Source organism: Gastrolobium bilobum, unplaced genomic scaffold (assembly GCF_033153095.1).
Source record: "Gastrolobium bilobum isolate Gb01-03AN ecotype WA unplaced genomic scaffold, APGP_CSIRO_Gbil_v1 utg23192, whole genome shotgun sequence".
NCBI classification, from domain to species: domain Eukaryota; kingdom Viridiplantae; phylum Streptophyta; class Magnoliopsida; order Fabales; family Fabaceae; genus Gastrolobium; species Gastrolobium bilobum.
In genome coordinates this window covers 350,636-369,933 of record NW_026898001.1, presented here as the reverse complement: position 1 = coordinate 369,933, position 19,298 = coordinate 350,636, and the positions used below count along the sequence as shown (strand labels likewise).

General features: G+C 33.9%; 4 protein-coding genes and 1 non-coding gene across 8 annotated transcripts; 3 read left to right on the top strand and 2 right to left on the bottom strand.

The window, feature by feature from the left end:
- Positions 1 to 355: 355 nt before the first annotated feature.
- LOC133312046 (cation/H(+) antiporter 4-like) lies at positions 356 to 3,104 on the top strand. The gene is made up of 3 exons (XM_061513186.1): positions 356 to 610; positions 731 to 1,726; positions 2,007 to 3,104. The coding sequence occupies exons 1-3, from the start codon at positions 356 to 358 to the stop codon at positions 3,102 to 3,104; spliced, it is 2,349 nt and encodes a 782-aa protein (XP_061369170.1).
- A 1,484-nt stretch (positions 3,105 to 4,588) lies between these two features.
- Positions 4,589 to 8,444, top strand: LOC133312022 (uncharacterized). Of its 3 annotated transcripts, none has more exons than XM_061513155.1 (12): positions 4,589 to 4,727; positions 4,806 to 4,899; positions 4,981 to 5,044; positions 5,135 to 5,236; positions 5,339 to 5,403; positions 5,571 to 5,663; positions 5,858 to 5,937; positions 6,019 to 6,235; positions 7,234 to 7,289; positions 7,393 to 7,488; positions 7,585 to 7,765; positions 8,131 to 8,444. In XM_061513155.1, the coding sequence occupies exons 1-12, from the start codon at positions 4,690 to 4,692 to the stop codon at positions 8,251 to 8,253; spliced, it is 1,209 nt and encodes a 402-aa protein (XP_061369139.1). In that variant the 5' UTR covers positions 4,589 to 4,689; the 3' UTR covers positions 8,254 to 8,444. The 3 variants fall into 3 exon arrangements, with proteins under 3 accessions (XP_061369139.1, XP_061369138.1, XP_061369140.1); XM_061513154.1 differs by having other exon boundaries at positions 5,565 to 5,663; XM_061513156.1 differs by having other exon boundaries at positions 4,692 to 4,727; positions 4,986 to 5,044; positions 5,565 to 5,663.
- An 883-nt stretch (positions 8,445 to 9,327) lies between these two features.
- Positions 9,328 to 10,938, bottom strand: LOC133312033 (chalcone synthase 1B). 2 transcript variants are annotated; one of them, XM_061513170.1, is made up of 2 exons: positions 10,581 to 10,938; positions 9,328 to 10,433 (listed from the first exon to the last, which is right to left on the bottom strand). In XM_061513170.1, the coding sequence occupies exons 1-2, from the start codon at positions 10,756 to 10,758 to the stop codon at positions 9,442 to 9,444; spliced, it is 1,170 nt and encodes a 389-aa protein (XP_061369154.1). In that variant the 5' UTR covers positions 10,759 to 10,938; the 3' UTR covers positions 9,328 to 9,441. The 2 variants fall into 2 exon arrangements, with proteins under 2 accessions (XP_061369154.1, XP_061369155.1); XM_061513171.1 differs by having other exon boundaries at positions 9,328 to 10,391; positions 10,581 to 10,705.
- Positions 10,939 to 14,880: 3,942 nt separating this feature from the next.
- TRNAS-AGA (transfer RNA serine (anticodon AGA)) lies at positions 14,881 to 14,962 on the top strand. Its single transcript has one exon. It is a non-coding gene; the product is annotated as a tRNA-Ser (tRNA).
- Positions 14,963 to 15,110: 148 nt separating this feature from the next.
- LOC133312026 (probable magnesium transporter NIPA1) lies at positions 15,111 to 18,931 on the bottom strand. The gene is made up of 9 exons (XM_061513160.1): positions 18,741 to 18,931; positions 18,424 to 18,648; positions 18,237 to 18,293; positions 17,803 to 17,893; positions 17,057 to 17,217; positions 16,799 to 16,926; positions 16,558 to 16,695; positions 16,177 to 16,269; positions 15,111 to 15,460 (listed from the first exon to the last, which is right to left on the bottom strand). The coding sequence occupies exons 2-9, from the start codon at positions 18,548 to 18,550 to the stop codon at positions 15,278 to 15,280; spliced, it is 978 nt and encodes a 325-aa protein (XP_061369144.1). The 5' UTR covers positions 18,551 to 18,648; positions 18,741 to 18,931; the 3' UTR covers positions 15,111 to 15,277.
- Positions 18,932 to 19,298: the final 367 nt, after the last annotated feature.

Sequence of the window (19,298 nt, the reverse complement as noted above, 5' to 3'; positions counted from 1 at the left end):
GTCGTTATAGCGTCAAAGGTGACTTCATCCCTTTCTTTTTCTCTCTTATTGTCTCTATTTATAGTATAATATACAGTTGCACGGAGACTTCAACAACCTTTGCAAACTATTGTCTCCTAAAATTTAGTCTATTAGTTTTTACACCGAAGCAATACGTCATGACCATAAACATTCCAACATAACGAAAAAACAAACAAGCTGTTATCGTTACCTCTGTCAAATTCAATGGCTCAAGCAGTTATAATAGATATTTCCTTATATATATAATTTCCTGTCGATTGAATTTTCATTCTCATTCTCATATCTGCTCTCTCTCTCTCTCTCGTGGGAACTACCGATTGATTGCGCTGCAAAAATGAATTACAATGCAAATGAAACGTTATTCAAGACAATTACAAAAATAAATGAAACCTGGTACAATGTTTGCTATGATGCTCCTCCCCATACTGTTTCTGATGGCTTATGGGGTGGCAAAGAAAATGGCAGGACTCCAATGAAATCCTTTCTCCCAATGTTTGAGTTGCAGGTCCTTATCATTTTTGCTCTCACCCAAATCTTTCGTTTGCTCCTCAAGCCCTTGGTACTCCCTCAATTTATTTCACAAATGATGGTAAGAAGTTTTTCTTTTTCATCCGTACGTGGCCTTGAACAATTTTATTTATGTAGACAATCTTTCGTTAATATTATTAGTTTTATTTTTTGCTAAAAAGACACTCATTTACATCTGCAGGCTGGCCTAATTCTCGCTGCTTCACTTCAGCTAGAGCCATTGGACACTTACACCAAGGTGTTGTTTCCTTATGGAACTCACGATGTCATTTCAACAATATCGTCCATTGGTTATGTACTCTTCATCTTCATAAATGGTGTTCAAATGGACTTTAGCATGATAACAAGGACGGGAAACAAGGCATGGAGCATTTCCTTAATTGGATTGTTTGTACCGTTACTTGTTGGTTTGGCACCTTTATTGTTATTCTTCGATGCCTATAAAAAGATAGACAAACATCGAGAAATTTTTCTGGCATTTGCATCGCACACGACAGTTTCATTTCCAGTCATTGCTTCCCTCCTCAACGAACTTCAAATCCAAAACTCGGAACTTGGCAGATTGTCATTATCCTCTGCATTGGTCAGTGACATATTGAGCTCAACTCTTGCAAACATTGGCCATGCGATTGTTGTTTCTGCTGATAGGAAAGTCCTTTCAACAAGCCTGATCTCCTATGTTGCCTTCATTATCCTTATCCCAGCATTGTTTCGGCCAGCAATGTTTTGGATCATCAAACATACTCCAGAAGGAAGACCTGTGAAGGATGGTTACATTTATCTTATCATCGTGATGGTCTTTGGTTTAGGTTGGGTTTCAGTTAAGATAAATCAAGATTTTGTTCTGGGAGCTTTCGTTTTAGGATTGTCTGTGCCTGAAGGACCTCCATTAGGATCTGCATTGGTTAAGAAGCTTGAGTTCTTTGGTACTTGGTTCTTTCTGCCAATCTTTGTGACTACCTGTGTATTGAAAGCAGATTTTTCCATGCATTATTCACCAGTAGTTTTTACTATTATTGTCGTCGTCATCTGTGCCCATATTCTCAAAATAATAGCATGCTTTCTACCTGCCCTCTGTTGCAACATGCCCGCCACTGATGCTTTATCTCTTGCCCTCATTTTGAACGCCAAAGGCGTAGTGGAAGTCGGCACCTACTGTGCCTTATACGACGCTAAGGTATTATATTTTCACTTCCTAACAAGTCCTTAATTAATTAATAACATTTTATGTATATATATATGGAAAATCAATTTGTCATGTTATAGGAATGACACTGTTTCGTCCTGCAACAGGATTCGATACCGTATCCTGCAGGATCGGATACAGTGTCCTGCAGGATCCGATACCGTATCCTTATGGATCCGTCATGTAATATGACGAACCCTATATATAATATATATACTCTCTATCTAGCTAAATCAATAATTATTATATGTGTGTGTGTGCGTGCATGCAGTTCATGGATGGCCAAGTATATGGAATGATGATGATAAGCGTAATGTTCGTAGCAAGCATCGTGCAATGTTCTGTGAAGGTTTTGTATGATCCTACAAGAAAATATGCTGGCTATCAGAAAAGGAACATAATGAGTTTAAAACCAAACTCTGAACTGAGGATGCTTGTGTGCATTCATAAACCAAACAATATATCATCCATGATAGATGTCCTTGACTTGAGTTGTCCAACAACAGAATATCCAATAACTGTTGATGCATTGCATCTGATCGAGCTAGTTGGGAGGGCAGTGCCAATTTTCATTCCCCATCGTCTTCAAAGGCAAGAATCGGGTTCTCACAAGTCATACTCAGATGATATCATTCTTGCTTTTGATATATATGAGCATGACAATCCAGAAGCTGTAACAGCATACGCTTACACAGCAATATCACCACCAAACCTCATGTATGAAGATGTTTGCCACCTTGCGTTGGACAAAGTTACATCCATGATAATACTTCCGTTTCATCAAAGAAGGTCCATAGATGGTGGAGTTGAATCTGATGACAAGAACATAAGGGCCCTAAATTGTAAGGTACTAGAAGTGGCTCCATGCTCGGTTGGAATACTTGTTAGCCGAGCTTCCCACTCAATAAGAGACACAACCACTCGATTAGCCGTTATTTATTTGGGTGGAAAAGATGATCAAGAGGTTTTGTGCATAGCCAAACGAGCAATAAGGAACCCGAGGATAAACCTGGATGTTTACCACCTAGTTTGTGTAGCAGAATTGGAGGATCTACTGGATGATAATGAGATGCTTGAAGATGTGAAGCATTCACCAAATGTAAGGTATCAAGAGATAACAGCAAAGGATGGAGCGGAGACAGCAGCTTTTCTTCGTGATATAGTGAATGAGCATGACTTTTTCATAGTTGGGAGACGCCATGGAATCCACTCTCCTCAAACAGATGGACTTACAAACTGGAGTGAATTTCCTGAATTAGGTGTTGTCGGTGATTTTCTTGCTTCACCTGATTTTGAGACCCGTGCTTCTGTTTTGGTCGTGCAGCAACAACTCTTGCCCACCAAACGTAGTGTCTGGATATTTAATTAGTTTTGTCAAAACAATATGCTTATTTTTTATTTTTTGTTTTTTGTTTTTCCCATTGTACATTTATTGTTTGCTGAAGATTATTATGTGACAAGTTGTGTATTTATATCTGTAAGTGTTTATGGCCCAATCTTTTGATTTCGTTTTGTCACATATATATTGTTAAAAAGATGGTGTTATCAGTTATGTTATCCACACAAAAATAAAAACGAAGTGAAGGCGAATCACAAGTTTTTCACACCTGCCATTTTGCCTATAGTCCTCCAATTGTGGGCATTTGCTTTCACTATAGATAGATACGATCAGGATCTAGTGCCATATGTAGTCATAATACCAATATTAATATTATTATTTTTCGGTAAGCACCAATATTAATATCATTAGCCCGTGTCAGTTCAACCAATATATTATCAACCGAATGGGCAGCGTCGCCATCTGTATATTTTCTCAGTGTTTTGGACTTTTGTGGAGACTCTCTCCAAACATATACACTCTATACATTAATTAAAAGAATATATTTCTCTTATTTTATACGAGAAAAATTAAATTCTTATGCATAAAATAAAGATAGATTTTATCTTTTTTTTTTTCTTTTTTTTTATCTGTGAATCTCACTTGTAATATTGTTTATGCTACATGAGATAATTATTCTCATATAACATGAGAAAATAATTTTCCTTCATTAAATAAGTAGGGTTTTATTAAAAATTGCAAAATTTTATGAATTGAGGAATAAATACAAAATTTCAAATAAAAATAAAGGAAAAATATATTTAATATTACTTTAGATAATTTTGTTTAATATACACCGAAATAACATCGTTTTAAGATTGAAAAATTAAAAAAATAGAATGATAAAGACTATTATAATATTAAAATAAATTAAAATTACAAATACATCATATTTTCGCTGCAAAATGATATCGTTCTGATAAATATTGAATAAAAGGGTTCGCTTTTTCTAAAGTCAATGCAGATAACTTATCTACATTGAGCTCAAAACAACGTCGTTTTGAGACGAAAATCAAGGAATTTTTGTAATTATAATTTATTCCAGGGTTATAATAATCTTTTTCATTATAATTTTATAATTTTTTAACCCAAAACGACATCGTTTTGAATTCACTTTAAAAACATTAAAGTCTAAATAAAAAGGGATTTACATCTATCATTTAACATGACCACAACAATTTTTCTACACACAACATTTTGTGGGACCCACAATTTTTTAAGCAAAAAAAAAAAAAAAAAACTCCGGCACGCAAAACGTAACACAATCACTTTTTTTTTTTTTTTTGATAACAACACAGTCACTTTTCCTACGACATAACTCTTATAAAATCCAAATAAAAATTATCTAAAACAGTAGAAAAAACGAACCCAAAAATAAATCAAATCATCGTTTGAGTGAAATTTTAACTAGCTATAGTGCTATATACACACTTGATTTTTGTTTGTAAATGAGAGAGAAATGAGAACACTGATTAGTTGAAACGACAAGTTTGAAAAAAAAGAAAGAAAGAAGGAAAAGCAAGGGAAACATAAGATTTGAAATTTGGTCCCAATTCTTTCGTTGTTTGAACTTTGAATGGCAAGAGAAATGGTAGAAGCAAGTGCCCTCCGCAGGTATTTTCTTTCTCTCTTTCTTCTTGTTTTTGTTATTCTGTCTCTCTTTGACGCCGTTCGTTCGTTTCTGTGCTTCAGTCAAATGGCGGAGATTCAGAAGATTTGCAATGACGACGAATTAAACCCTTTGGATGGCCACAATTTACTCAACGACTGTGCTCTTCATGTCGAGGTTAGTTATTCTTAGTTGTCTTCTCACTCTCACTCTCACTTTCCCAATTAATGATTTCACTTTGAAATTTCACTCGTACAGAGCAGAGTGGAGCAGATTGTATCGGAGTTCTCCGATCTCGCATTTTTAGGAATTCAAGATTCCGGTAACTTAACTCCTCCTCCTCCTTAGTATTCCTTAATTCTTTTTTCTTATGCAATGCGTCTTGTGCGAATTTTAATTTTTATTGTTCCAGATGCTTACCTTGAGCATTTGAAAGAGGAACTTAATAAGGTCGAGGTTGAAACCACCCATGTTGCAAACCAGATTGACCTTCTCGCCAAAACTCATAACGATCGTGAGTCTCACTCTCACTAACGCCTTTCTTTCTTTCTTTCTTTTATTCACCACCACCAGCATGGATCATTCAATAAAATCATCATTATTCTCCTTTTTCCAGATCGTATTACCTTGGGGGCCAAACTTGAAGAATTGGAATGTTCTTTAGATTATATTACATCAAAGGTTCGTACTTGCTACTTTCTTCTCTTTTTGTTTTTAGAATTGAGAAGCAATTGAACTTTTTATGCTTTAGCTCATTAACCATTCCTTTGGCTAATCAGTTGTAGGGGAGTTTGTTTTCCATGTTGTAATCATATTTTGACATTTGCTTCTAATAATTATAGGATCAGAAGACATCAGAGGCTACTGAAGGCAGTGATTCCCCAATGCTGGCAGATGATTGTTCTAATTTGACCGTTGTCAATCTAGACAAGAATTTAGAGGTGTTCTTGACTTTGCCACGCTACTTGCTGTTTATTTTCTTCTTGGGCACTGAATTAATTTCGAAGACGTGGAGACTAATCATTTTGTAATCCTTTATCTGGTTCTTTTACAGCAAATATTTTTGTAGTTCCTTACTTTAACTTTTATATTAAGAGTATACTTCTGCTGTACTTTTTCCTTTCGTATATTGCAGCAATTAGAACTTGCTAATAAGATTGATGAAATGAAGTCAGTTCTAAAGTCTTTGCAGGATCTTCAGTGTAAGGTCAAATGGTAAGTTCAGCTACTCTCGCTTACTCTCTGAATATTTATCTGTACTATATGGCTTACTACTCATCTTGTTCCCTTGTTCAGGTTTGATGCTGTGGAGCAGATTGAGGATGCATTGACGGGTCTAAAAGTTCTTGCATTTGATGAGAATTGCATTAGGTTGTCAATGCATACTTACATGCCAAAATTAGAAGGTCTTTCATGCTTCGAGATAGCTGAAGATACCATTGATGTAGCTGAGCTGAATCATGAGTTATTAATTGAAGTTTTTGAGGGGACTATGAAGTTAAAGAATGTTCAGGTTTAAAAACAGATCATTATTTCTTAATTTGATTTGGTTGTGAGGAGGATCATTGTTCAATATATTTAACAATTGGGTTCAGCACTGATGTAGAAACATACTGGTATGAACCAACAACTCTGTTAGGAAAAATTAACAGTTTGAATGCCATCATTTAGGTAAGATCCTAAGAAAAAATGAGAGGCTTTTATGTCATAAAATAATTATGAGAGGCAAGATTTCAGCTTTTATGTCAGTCGCTCATGAAATAATTATTTTGTGGTTTAAGTTTGATAGTAAACATGGCCGTTATAGTTATCACTGATTTTAGTGGTTCAAGTTTAGATGATGACTGATTTTAGTTTCTTCAACTTTTATACTTACACGGGATATAACTTGTGAGGGTTTGCTTTTAATATATGATCTCTACTCTAGTTATTTCTATTTTTAATTTTAGCACCTTTGTTGTAGGTGATGAATACTCTGTATATGTTGTTTTGCACTGAAAATGTTAGAGAATGAATTTAGAAAATTTAGCAGTCGTGGAGCTATTTTTCTCGTTATATTATATGAAAGAACCCCATTCCAATATGTAATTATTCGTAAAGATCCTAGTGTGATGGAATGTTTTCCTTTTTTTCCTTTCCCAATTTCATTACAACAGACATTTCTTGGATCCCTAGTATCAAATTATGCTGTGAACTTAAGCTTTTGTAGAAGATTTAAGAAAGGTTAATTATAAGATTAGGTGCTATAGGATATTATTTCTATTCGTTAGTACTATTGCTTGATGCTTTGCATGTGATCCTGCCATTAAACAAAAACATATTTGCATTTTACCCCCCTAATCCTCTCCTTTGAGGGGAATTGGTGGATGCTTTTGATATGCTCCTGTTTGGTTATGCCTTAAGAACAGCATATCAAAAACATTATCTAAGTAACTCATTAATTTAATTGAGCATTTTTATAATCCTTATCATCTCTTGATGACTTATTGATGTTTTTGGTATTGTTATTAGGTTTTTCCAAATGATATATATGTTAATGACATTGTTGATGCGGCAAAGTCTGTCAGGTTTGCAATGTCCACTTTTTTCCTGTTAGGTTTTCTCAGTCTCTTACCCACCATTCGTTATCGGATATATCATACTTCCTGACTATCATGTACCATAATGCAGTAAGTCCTCATTGCAGTGGTTTGTACAAAAAGTGCAAGATAGAATTATACTAAGCACACTTAGGCGCCTTGTGGTAAAGGATGCTAATAAATCGAGGTGAGTCTGTTATATAGTCCTTTTGCTTTGATGTTCTTAAATTTGGTCTATGATTCAGTGTTCTCGTGCTATTCACTATTTTATGTCTCAATGTAGATATTCGCTTGAATATTTGGACAAAGATGAGATTATAGTAGCTCATATGGCTGGAGGAATTGATTCATACATAAAGTTGTCTCATGGTTGGCCACTATTTGGTTCTCCATTGAATCTGATATCCATCAAGGTATCAGATAATTTGAAGAGAACTTCTCTAAGCTTTCATTGCAAAGTTGAGGTGAGAGAATTTCACTGTGTTAGCTATAAATTTTCTCTGTCATTATTCTTCCTTGTGTTATGTGGATGTGTACAACCATTTTCAATGTTTTACCTCTATGTTCCTACTTAATTTTTTGCTTAACCAATTGAAATACCTGAGTAGCTTAGTCCAACATGTAGCCTAGTGGAATAGCCTGTGGACTCTTGGAAATTAGCAAGTTGTAATTGGCGACTAATTATATGTTCCGATGTCATATTTGGGGCCTCGTGTTCTAAACTGTAAAATAAATGGAAATTGGGGGTATATAATCTTCTTTTACCATGTAAAAAATGATTGGAAGATTTCCGTGCTGACTTTTTTCGTTTGGGTTATTGATTTTTCAGAAGTTGGCTAACTCTTTAGATACTCATATTCGGCAAAATATATCGAGCTTCGTTGATGCAATTGAAAAAGTACTTATAAAACAGTTGCAGTTTGATCCTCCAGCCAGTGATAGTTCAGGCTAAGGATATTCTCATATATGCCATGCTCATTGTAGATACCTCTGGAATCTCTGTATTTGATTGAAATTCTTTGTCACCTGCTCAAACTCGTGTTATCTACTTGGTGAAACAAATGTCTTAAAAAGATGATTTTCTGCATTTTAGACTGGAAACTGACATGCTAAATAGGTATATTTGGCATTTGAATGATCTTGATCGGTTAATCAGATATTGTGCTGGAATTGAAAATGTCAATGATTGAAATCTTATCACTTTGTGAGCACGTGATAGCCTAAATGGTATATACTTATTTATTGATATGGGGCAGGATATTCTTACACCGGTGTAAGAGTTAGAAATCTTATACTCAATCTTGACCATTGATCCATTTGTATCTAATGACTCACATTACTAAAAAATTTGAGCCCTTAGATTTAAGTGGGATTAACGGACAAGATTAAGAGTGTAACTTACACTAGTTAAAATGATCCTGACCCAATTGATATTATATTTGTTAGTTATAAACATTGCATCTATAATTGGGTCATTGATTTAATTGTATTAATTTTAATTGACAACGTTATTTGTTTGGAATTGGTAGATTTAATATTATATATACTTTTTTATATAGCAATATTATATATAGTTCTGGTGTTTCTTCGTTTCCGTTATAAGTTTACACTTACAAATTCGAAAGCTACATCAAAAGCGTAGTTATTTTACTCTTTTTTTTTAAATAAAATAAAACAAGTCAAGTAAATTAACGAAGTATATGTAGTTATTTAAAATAAAGAAAATAAAATCTGATTCAACATAAAAAATGGATAAAGATAAAAACTATTAGAATTGGTTTAATGGTAATGGATTGAGGTTATCTTACCCGAGTCTTACCTACGAAAGTGTTTCTTTTTTTTCTTTAATAATCCCTTTAACATCCTTATCCTAATTAAGTGAAAAAAGGTAGAATATTCATCACTACCAGCAAATACATATGAAATTGCAAATAGTCAAATATTCGTTTATAAATTCGATTTGGAACGGTACCTTGAAGCAATATCAATACAGACTTGAATACAAAAATGAACATTATTCAAGTGATCAACGAAGCAAGCGAAGATTTAATCCCAAAAAGAAAAAGAAAAAAAAGAGAGTATAAAATAACATATGAATATTGTTAGAAAACATAGACAGTAGTATAGCATATTTAGGCAATTAAACTGCAACACTGCGGAGCACAACGGTCTCAACAGTGAGTCCAGGTCCGAAACCGAAGAGAACACCCCATTCAAGCCCCTCACCTGTTGTGGCAAGTCCATCTTCCTTGGACTTCCTCCTCATTTCATCCAATATGAATAACACACATGCACTTGACATGTTACCATATTCACTAAGCACATGTCGAGTTGCCTCCATTTTTTGAGGTTTCAAACTTAATTTAGCCTCAACTTGGTCTAGAATTGCTGGTCCACCTGGATGTGCTATCCAAAAGATAGAATTGTAATCAGATATACCTAATGGTTGAAATGCTTCAACCAAAGCTTTCTCAATGTTCTTCGAGATGAGCCCAGGAACATCCTTTAGGAGATGGAATGTTAATCCAACTTCACGAAGGTGACCATCAATTGCTCCTTCACTATCTGGTAGAATTGTCTGTGCAGTCCATACAAGTTCAAACAGAGGCTTCTCAACCTCAGGTAATGGGTCTGAACCAACAATAACAGCAGCTGCACCATCTCCAAACAATGCTTGCCCCACAAGGCTATCAAGATGAGTGTCACTGGGGCCACGGAAAGTGACTGCAGTGATCTCTGAACAAACAACTAACACACGAGCACCTTTGTTATTTTCAGCCAAGTCTTTGGCCAAACGAAGGACAGTGCCACCAGCAAAGCAACCTTGTTGGTACATCATGTAACGCTTCACATATGGTCGAAGACCCAAGAGCTTTGTGAGCTGGTAGTCAGCACCAGGCATATCCACACCACTTGTGGTGCAAAAGATGAGGTGAGTAATCTTGGACTTGGGTTGACCCCATTCCTTGATGGCCTTTGCTGCTGCCTCTTTTCCTAGCTTTGGCACTTCCACAACCACCATGTCTTGCCTTGCATCCAATGAAGGTGCCATATACTCACATATACTTGGATTCTCCTTCAGGATCTCTTCTGTCAAATACATATATCGCTTCTTTATCATTGACTTATCGCCTGAAAAAAATTATATATATATATATATATATGCAGTTTCATTAGTCCTAATGTTTTGTGCATGCCATGATCAAAACTAAGCAATATATATATACAATTAAGCACGTAAATAAAATGAAATGAAGATATATGTGAGAGATATCTTACACATGCGCTTAAATTTTTCTTTGAGCTCAATCTTGTGCTCACTGTTTGTGATACGGAAATAATAATCAGGGTAGGTACTCTGCTCCACGCAGTTTGGAGGAGTTGCAGTGCCAATTGCCAAGACAGTGGCAGGGCCTTCTGCCCGTTGTGCCTTGCGTATCTCATCAACACTCACCATCTTCTTCTCTGAATTTGCAACGAAGAAACAGGACGAAGAAAAGATGAATGGTAGGTTAAGGTTATATATAAAGGGAAAGGAAGTGTTGATATGCTTAGCACGTTGTAGCTAATCTTTTAAGATATGATGCATCGGGTGTGTGTTACAAACTAGTCCCGAAGAAATGTATTTATATATTGGAGAAGAGAGAGTGGGTAGATGGAGATCACATGCTTAACTGACCAAAACTCTTTTTAATAATTGAAAATAAGAAGAGAAAAAGTGTATTGTGGGAGGGAGGCTATGAAGTGTTAAACTAGTATTGGAGGGTAGGTGAGTTATTATCTTCCACTTGCAAACTCCGCATGACTCCATGGACTGAAGACTCTTACTTACCAATCATATGTGGAATTAAGGACTTATTTTGAAAATTTGAAAGGTCAATATATTGTAGCTTTGTTATTAAAATAAGAAAGGCTATTACGAAACTGAATGGAAATTCGATAATTGCAAACGATCAAGGACTTGTTTGGCTTGGTCACGGATAATTTCTACAAGGACTCTACTATGAGAGGCTCCAGCGTTAGGTGAAACTACAAATTTTAAATTCAAAAACATAAAATAAAATTCATAGGATAATTCATTCTACAGTTCATTTCAAAATCGGTGTAGTTAGTATTACAAATTGATATCATCTTAATTAAGCTTCTTTAACTATGTTTGACGGCCAGTTATTATTTGTCTTGATCTCTTAATGTAAGTGCATCTGATTGCTTGGGTTGAATTGTAGAAATTTGTCTTAAAACTTTATTTATTTAAATTTGGTCAAATTAAATAAAACTAAATGCAATGAAAAGTAGTATTACTTTCACCAAAAGTATAATAACTAAGAGGTATATATTCTTCAAAAGAGTGTGATCCATAATTTGCGGTGATTGGCTCTTAATTAATATAATAGCGGAACAAACCTTAATCATGCAGCAAGGTTGTTTACGAGAAAAGAAAACAATAAAAATGAATGGCGTTTTTCTCCTATTTCTCTTTCCTAACAAATATCAAAATCACATGATTTATAACCTCCAAACACATATATAACTTAGCACATAGATATGTTTATTCTTAAATTATTGTCCATCACGATTTTATGAATACATGAAAGGATATTTTAGTAATTTTGTTTGTTTCTTTAGTATATGAATTTTGTTAAAACGTCCTTCGTTAATTCACCTAACCCTGAAAACCACATAGTTTTAGAGTTGAAGGAGATAATTTTTATTTCATATGACCAGAGAAATAATAAACCCATATATATATATATATATGAATTTATTAAGGGAAAAATATTTATGCAGTTAATGCAGATAAGTTATCTGCATTTATTACTAAAACGATGTCGTTTTTGTATTGAAATCTTAAAAAATTATAAATATGAAGACTATTATAACTCTGAGAAAAATTAAAATTACAAAAATACCATGATTTCCGTCCAAAACAACGTCATATTGGGCTTACTGCAGATAACTTATCTGCAGTAGCAGAAAAAGCGAACCCATTTATTATTTGTCATGTCATAAAACCTAGGGTAATAGTTTTCTTATGTAGTAGAAGATAAGTATTATCTCCTACACACTCATTGGTGCAGGTGAGGCCCATTTTTAGGAGAAGAGAGAAAAAAAAATAAAGTGAGATCCATCTTGAATTTATGCGTGTAGGAGATAGATTATATTTTATGCAACATAAGAATAATAAATCCTAAAACCTAACATTCTATCCGGTCTCCTAAAAACTATATCGTTTTGGGTGGGAGAAAAAAAGTTTATGTCGTTCTTTGTAGAACATAGCTTTTTTAAGTTTTTCAGTCATCATAGAGGACAGAGGAGAAGGATTGATTATATATATATATATATAGCTTATCATTTCTCAAGCTGCTTGAGATAATTTTATCTTCGGCCGCTAAATCGTAACCGTACAAAGATGAATCAATGGTGATAAAGAAAGAGAGAGAAAAAGTGAATCATGACCATTTAAAGATAAATCAATTAATATCAAAAAATAAATAAATAAAACAACATAATTTTAGACTTGAGAAATATTTTTCTTATATATATATATATATATATATATTAATTGCAAAAGAAAAACAAATCGTATATATAACAGGTAGATAGAGGTCACATTATTGACTAACTAATGGAATAAGGGGCCTTTTGGTGTGATGTATAAGGCTTGATAGTATAAGCTTATACTATACGTTATCACATTTTCAGTTGTTTGGTGTGACTATCGTATAGTATAAGCTTATACAGCAGAACTCATTAACACATCAAAATGAGGTATAACTTAATCAAGCCTAAGGAGGTGAGATTATGTCTGATAAGGAATTGATGTATTAATATTGCTTATAAGTATAATTCCCAAGAACTAATATAGCATTTCAATATTAATATATTAAAATAATTTTTTTTAATATATTAATTTTTAAAATATTAGAAGATATTTTCTTATACATTACCATACCAAATATTGGATAGTATTACAATTTAATCAAGTCTTATACTATCAGATTTTATCTTATATTATTCACCAAAATGCAATAGTGTTACAAGAACAAAACAAGTATAGCAGTGGCCAGTGGGTGGCTGAGAAATAATAAAATTAGAGTTAGGTGAGGTCGGACTCTTAAAGCAGCGCATGACTACGTAGACCGAAGACTCGCTCACTCACTTACCAACCAAAAACACAAATTTTATAAGTCAACAAATTGGTGTTTATTTAGGGCTTGCATTCCTTTCAATGTAATGGATTATGTGAGGAAGTTGGAAGGGACAAAAGACTACAAAGAATAAAATGATTTTTTAATGACCTAATCGCCCTCATATACCGTTGCAATGTTATTTTTGACGGATTGTAACCAATTTTTTTGATGTGGCAAAGAGAACCAACTTGTGGGATAATAAATATGTTAAACTTTTCAGAAACGAAGAAATCAAGGAATATAAATAGGTGGGAGGATAACGACCGTTGGATACAACAACGTCTGGTCAAGCCAGACATACTATTAATATGAAGCAAGAAATAATTTCACATTAAAAGGGTCCGTCGCTTCTCATGTGACTGCTGATAAGAAAAGTTGTAGCAAATTTTTAACACTAGGATACACGTGCGGATCCCAGGATACACTTGCGGATTCTGTCAAAAAAAAAAAAAATCCAGGATTCGAACACGTATCCTGTGTTGCTGCACTTTTTTCCTTCTGCAGTCACATAAGAAGTACTTTCCCTTAAAAGATCGTGAAAAAAAATAGACTAAGCTAATATAGTATAAAAAGTATTAGTTCAGAGCTCTCGAAATATATACACTAAGATGATATTACTAATGCATTTGAGTTAAGATAACATTTATACAAATTAATTATCTGTGAATATTTTAATAATTTAAATATACACCTTAATTAGATTTATACAAGAATCTATATTTGTTAAAAAATATCATATTACAAAAATATTTTTTATACTAAATTTTTTATATAAACACAAGCTGCTTTTAACTTTATTTTTTGAGCTCAAAACTAAAAGTTTAGCAATTAAATTGATTAACTTAAACATTAAAATTGACTCTGCCTTTTTCATCGCCCACTAACAATTAAAAAATAAATGGATGGTAATTAGCCAATGAAAAGAAGATTTTTTTTTTTTTTTTTTTTTTTGTATAGTATTTTCATTCGTTATTTCTATTCAACCTTCTCCAATCACTTTGTCCTCAGAGTACGGTCCGAAGACTACCCCTAACCCAAACAAACCCTTAAAAGCTCAGTTACCAACTGAGCTACTCTTGGGAGTTGAAAAAAAAAAGATCTTTTAGTGACTTGCTTCGTGTAACAGAAATTTTGCTAAACACCTCTATATAGTTGTACAGGATTTGGATTTTCTCACGTGAAAAAAATATGACATGATTATACGAGGAATCATAATCGACGAAGATACATTATCCATTTTCTTAATTATCCCCCCTCAACTTAATCCTAAACTTTAGAGTCGCCAGGAACCATACGATTTACATGATGCGAATTAATTTTTAATTTTCCACTGATTTTATTATTATTTATGTTAGTGAAAATCTCTTTTGAAGGAACGCAAGAAACATGTGGGCATGCCGGAGTGGTTATCTGGCATGACTAGAAATCATGTGGGCTCTGCCCGCGCAGGTTCGAATCCTGCTGCTCACGGTTTTTTTAGCATCGTTTTTCATTCACGTGATTAAGATTTTTGGGTGTTCTCACTAATCGCTTGTTCATTCACTAGGGGAACGGGGAGGAAATCAGAAGAGAAAGACTTGTAATCTAATAAAAAAAACTAACATCATGATATGTCCCTAAGGTTATCACATATGCTTTCTTAATTAATCTTTCACATTTACATCATGTTTCTCACTTTAATCATTCTTTTTCTTTTTTTTTTAAATGGAAATTACAAAGTTGTTGTTTAGCTTGGAAGGGAACAGGAGGTAAAAAGAGAACTGAAATGTCAAGTCAAGATTCAAATCAAATTTCTTGGCTACCAGGTGTTTGAGTATTAGTAGGATGTTGTGGACTTGGAAAAACAGGGGCTTCCGAGGGTTTATTTCCCATATCCTTAGTTTTGTGAAGTAGAAACGTCCCAGATAATATTGTGACAAAGCCACACAACTCAGTAGCAATCTGCGAAGCATTTTGTGTGTCCCATTCCTGCACAATAAATAATACATCATCGACTAAGTGTTTCTTTTAATGGGATATTGTTTTAAGACTTGTGCAGCTATAAGCCTAACAAAGCTATGAAGCTATGCAGATAAAAAAGAACTTCATCAATAATGATAAGCCTCGTTGTGACAGATTTTAGGCTTTCTATGTTATTCTTATACTCAATTGAAAACAAAAAATAAATTTGGCTCTGTTTGATTACTGTTTTTAAAAACAGTTTTTTAGTTTTCGGAACAAAAAAACAAAAATACTCGTTTGGTAAAGCCTGTTTTGTAAAAAAAAATGTAACTATTTTTTTGTTTTTAGAATCAAATTTAGAGAACATGTCTGAGTTGTTTTTGTTTTTTGTTTTGGTTTTTAACTTTCAAAACAAAAAAAAAAACACAGAAAACAACTGCTTTCGTAATTATTCTACAAAACAGTTTTAACAACGAACAAACCAAAACACAATCAAACGCAACCAAAACTGCTTCAACTCAATATTATATAATACACATGAAATTATGATTGATCCAATACTATTAGTGATTATGTAATCGCCGTCATTCAGTTTTACTTTGCAATGTGAGGAACTAAGCATTTTTTGGGTCCATGAACTACCATTATGTTCAGATAATTTAGTAACATCACCATGTACACCATTGAATTAAAGTAAGAAATGTAAAAAGAAAAATCCAAAATTATGGAAGGAAACAAGTCACCTTAAACATGATTATGCTGGCGATGATGGTAAATGATGTAAACATGACGTAGTAAACTGGTGATACGACAGCAGTGTTATATATGTCCAGAGCCTGCAAACATGTTTTCCAAATTAGAGAAATTACATAACAGAACAACCCATATGGTTATTATCCTGAACTGCTATCTCAACATATACTTATTTCCATTCATTTTAAGAAAGTGCTGAAACGAAGTAGAGTTTAACTGTTAAGTACACTGGAAATTATCATATACTAGAACATATTCTGTATATTCAACATCTTTCTAGTGTCTTCTAAGTATATACAAGATTATGAAATGCAAATCTGCACATATATAATGGCACATGCATTAATTTTAGACATAATGCAAAAGCTTACCTTGTTCAAGTAGTTAATCTGCAAAAGGCAACATCCTATCACGACCATCGTAAAGAACCAGGTCTCAAAGTAAATAAATTGATTCATCCCTTCAAATGTAAGCTTCAAAGCTATTCCCACTGCTTTCACACTCATAACCTATGCAAAAACTAGGATCAGCATTAAATTTGCAGAGGGCAAGTTTATGGTCATCCCTGATGCGTACGTATGAGCATTGAACATTAGAACATGAAATTAATACCGTAATTGAGCCAGTGAGAGAACATATTCCAATATATACGATCATGTGGCTCTGTCCATATCTTCGCGCATAACGGAAAATAAGGACGGAAACTAGTATCACAACAGCGCATGAGTAGACTATAAAACCTGTGTTCATGGAATAAAAAATAAAAATAAAAACACAATCCTAGGATGTTAGCTTAATTAACCAGAAATGAATGTCTTTGAATCCATAAGGCATCCCATCCCACTCAAGTAATTAAGGATTCAAGAATACCTGGTTCTGTAGCAAGTTGCCACACTTCTTTGACAGAGTGAATGTCTTTTTCACGTGGTGCATGCAAAACAATAGTTGTAGATCCAACCATGCATAGAGCACATCCAAGTACGCCAAAGATGTGCAATTTCTCTTCCAAGATACAGTGAGCTAGCATCGCACTGCATCATTATCTGAGGTTGTTACTATTTCATGCATGTAGCAACCATATTGAAAGTCGATATATATATATAGAGGAAATATTCTTACGATCAAAAAAATCTACTACCAACCCACTATGTATTAATCACAATTAGATCAAAAAGAGAGAATGCTAAAAAGTTCCTAAAGAGTGTTGATTAAATGGTGATTAGATAGGTAGTAAGTTGGTAGTAAATTTTTTTGGTAGTAAGAATATCCCCTCATATATATATATATATATATATATATAAGGGGAAGGATCCGTAACAAAAAATTTATAAATATAATACTCCTATATATATATAGGCGTTAATAGCTCTCCGGTTGCTGTATATTAGAAAATTTGCAGTAACACTCACTTTCATCAGTATCGTTCTGTATCCTAAACTTTTTTTTTTTTTGGTTAATTTCAGGATCCGGCTCCGTATCTTAGTATAATTTATTTACTGCAAGTTTTTCTATCATCAGCGACCTACAGCAGAAGTGAGGAACCGATATATATATATATATATATATATATATATGCACACCCATATATTTGTTGTGAAGAAGCCTATGTTACCTACCTGAAAATGATGCTTAAAGCTCCCAAAGGGGTTACAAGGAGCGCAGGAGCAAATGCGTAAGCCGCAAAATTGGCTATTTCCCCAACAATCACTACAAAAAAATTTAAGCATATAATTTAGCATCAAATACCGAAAATGGGTTTATGTCTTGATGAAACTTTCTCATGTTCAATGGGAACAGAAACACAAACGTTTGCAATTACAAACTATACGTGGGAATTTGGAACTATGGCCTTGGGAGGATTGATTTGCTTAATGATAAATTGGATCGCGCATGCAACAAAATTAGTCGAGAGGAATATTATTTAATACTAATAGGTAGCTTACATAATAGACCTTGTAAGGATTTCATGCAGAAATAATGCTAACGTAAATGATTAGAATTAGAATATGTAAATTAAAGGGAAAGAAAAAAAGAATGAAAAATGACTCACTTGAAATCATTCCAGCCCACCAAAATGGCTCATACAGATACGCATGCCCTCCCGAGGCTGATCAAATTAAAGAACAATAGATAGTTCCTAATGTCAATAAAAGAAAAAAGAAAAAGAAAAAACCAAGTTCGATACTTTAATATAACCCAGATGAAAGGTGGAAAGATATATACGAGAGGAGGTGAACCTGCTCTTTTCCCATTACTGGCAGCTTTTCTAAGACCCATCTTTTTAATTATAAAGCTAGAGCCAATGAAAATGCTGGAAGACAGAGCCAAAACAAGCCCAATTACGTTGTCATGAGAGATCCCCATGATGTCTGTCCCACCACAATTAAAAAATGATAACCAAAAGGTCCTTCAAGTAAAGAATCAAGCTTGCAGGGCCAAGATGTCCAATCCAATGCCTTGACCTTGATCAATATCCATAACAAGACAAAGAAAAAGAAAAAATTGAGGAAAATCAACAAGAGATATAACAAAAGAAAACATAAGAGAAAGGTACCTTTTTTCTTGGCACCCTGCAAACAAGAGTTTTGTAGCTAAAACCTCCTCATCTTCAAAAAGCTGTGTTGTATGAGTATAAAAGTTGAAGAGGTGATGCAATGGAGATTCAGATGGTGATGTTGGGGCGTTCTCTCCAGAAAGGGAGAGAGAGAGAGAGAGAGTAATTGAGACGCCACAGGCAACGGTAAATTCGTTACCTGAGAGCATCCCAGAAACAAATGACAAATACGAACCACTAGTTTATTTCTTTCCTAGCAAATCTTAGATGTCCACCGCATCCCGCGTTCTCTTTAATTGTCTTTATGCAAGTTGGATTTTTAATTTCTTTTTAATTTATATAATTACTTTAACTAAAGTATAACACGTTACACAAAATTAAATGAATGCTTTTTTTTTCTGAGGTTACAAGGAATTGAACACAACACCCTACACTATACACACCCCTAACTCACACACCTCACACCACTAGGCTAACCCTAGTGGTAAATGAATGCGAGAGCCGAATAATAACTCTTCTGAGTCTTCAAAATATTTATTTATGATTGAGTTATTTGAA

What these genes read in the sequence shown, in the direction of transcription:
- LOC133312046 (XM_061513186.1), top strand. Translation starts at nt 356, where the DNA reads ATGAATTACAATGCAAATGAAACGTTATTCAAGACAATTACAAAAATA. An exon ending in AATTTATTTCACAAATGATG is followed by an intron (nt 611 to 730) that starts GTAAGAAGTTTT and finishes TTACATCTGCAG; the next exon opens with GCTGGCCTAATTCTCGCTGC. An exon ending in GTGCCTTATACGACGCTAAG is followed by an intron (nt 1,727 to 2,006) that starts GTATTATATTTT and finishes GCGTGCATGCAG; the next exon opens with TTCATGGATGGCCAAGTATA.
- LOC133312022 (XM_061513154.1), top strand. Translation starts at nt 4,690, where the DNA reads ATGGCAAGAGAAATGGTAGAAGCAAGTGCCCTCCGCAG. An exon ending in ACTGTGCTCTTCATGTCGAG is followed by an intron (nt 4,900 to 4,980) that starts GTTAGTTATTCT and finishes TCACTCGTACAG; the next exon opens with AGCAGAGTGGAGCAGATTGT. An exon ending in CTTCAGTGTAAGGTCAAATG is followed by an intron (nt 5,938 to 6,018) that starts GTAAGTTCAGCT and finishes TCCCTTGTTCAG; the next exon opens with GTTTGATGCTGTGGAGCAGA.
- LOC133312026 (XM_061513160.1), bottom strand. Translation starts at nt 18,550, where the DNA reads ATGGGGATCTCTCATGACAACGTAATTGGGCTTGTTTTGGCTCTGTCT. An exon ending in GCTTTAAGCATCATTTTCAG is followed by an intron (nt 17,218 to 17,802) that starts GTAGGTAACATA and finishes ATAATGATGCAG; the next exon opens with TGCGATGCTAGCTCACTGTA. An exon ending in CCAGCATAATCATGTTTAAG is followed by an intron (nt 15,461 to 16,176) that starts GTGACTTGTTTC and finishes TTTATTGTGCAG; the next exon opens with GAATGGGACACACAAAATGC.
- LOC133312033 (XM_061513170.1), bottom strand. Translation starts at nt 10,758, where the DNA reads ATGGTGAGTGTTGATGAGATACGCAAGGCACAACGGGCAGAAGGCCCT. An exon ending in AGAAAAATTTAAGCGCATGT is followed by an intron (nt 10,434 to 10,580) that starts GTAAGATATCTC and finishes AATTTTTTTCAG; the next exon opens with GCGATAAGTCAATGATAAAG.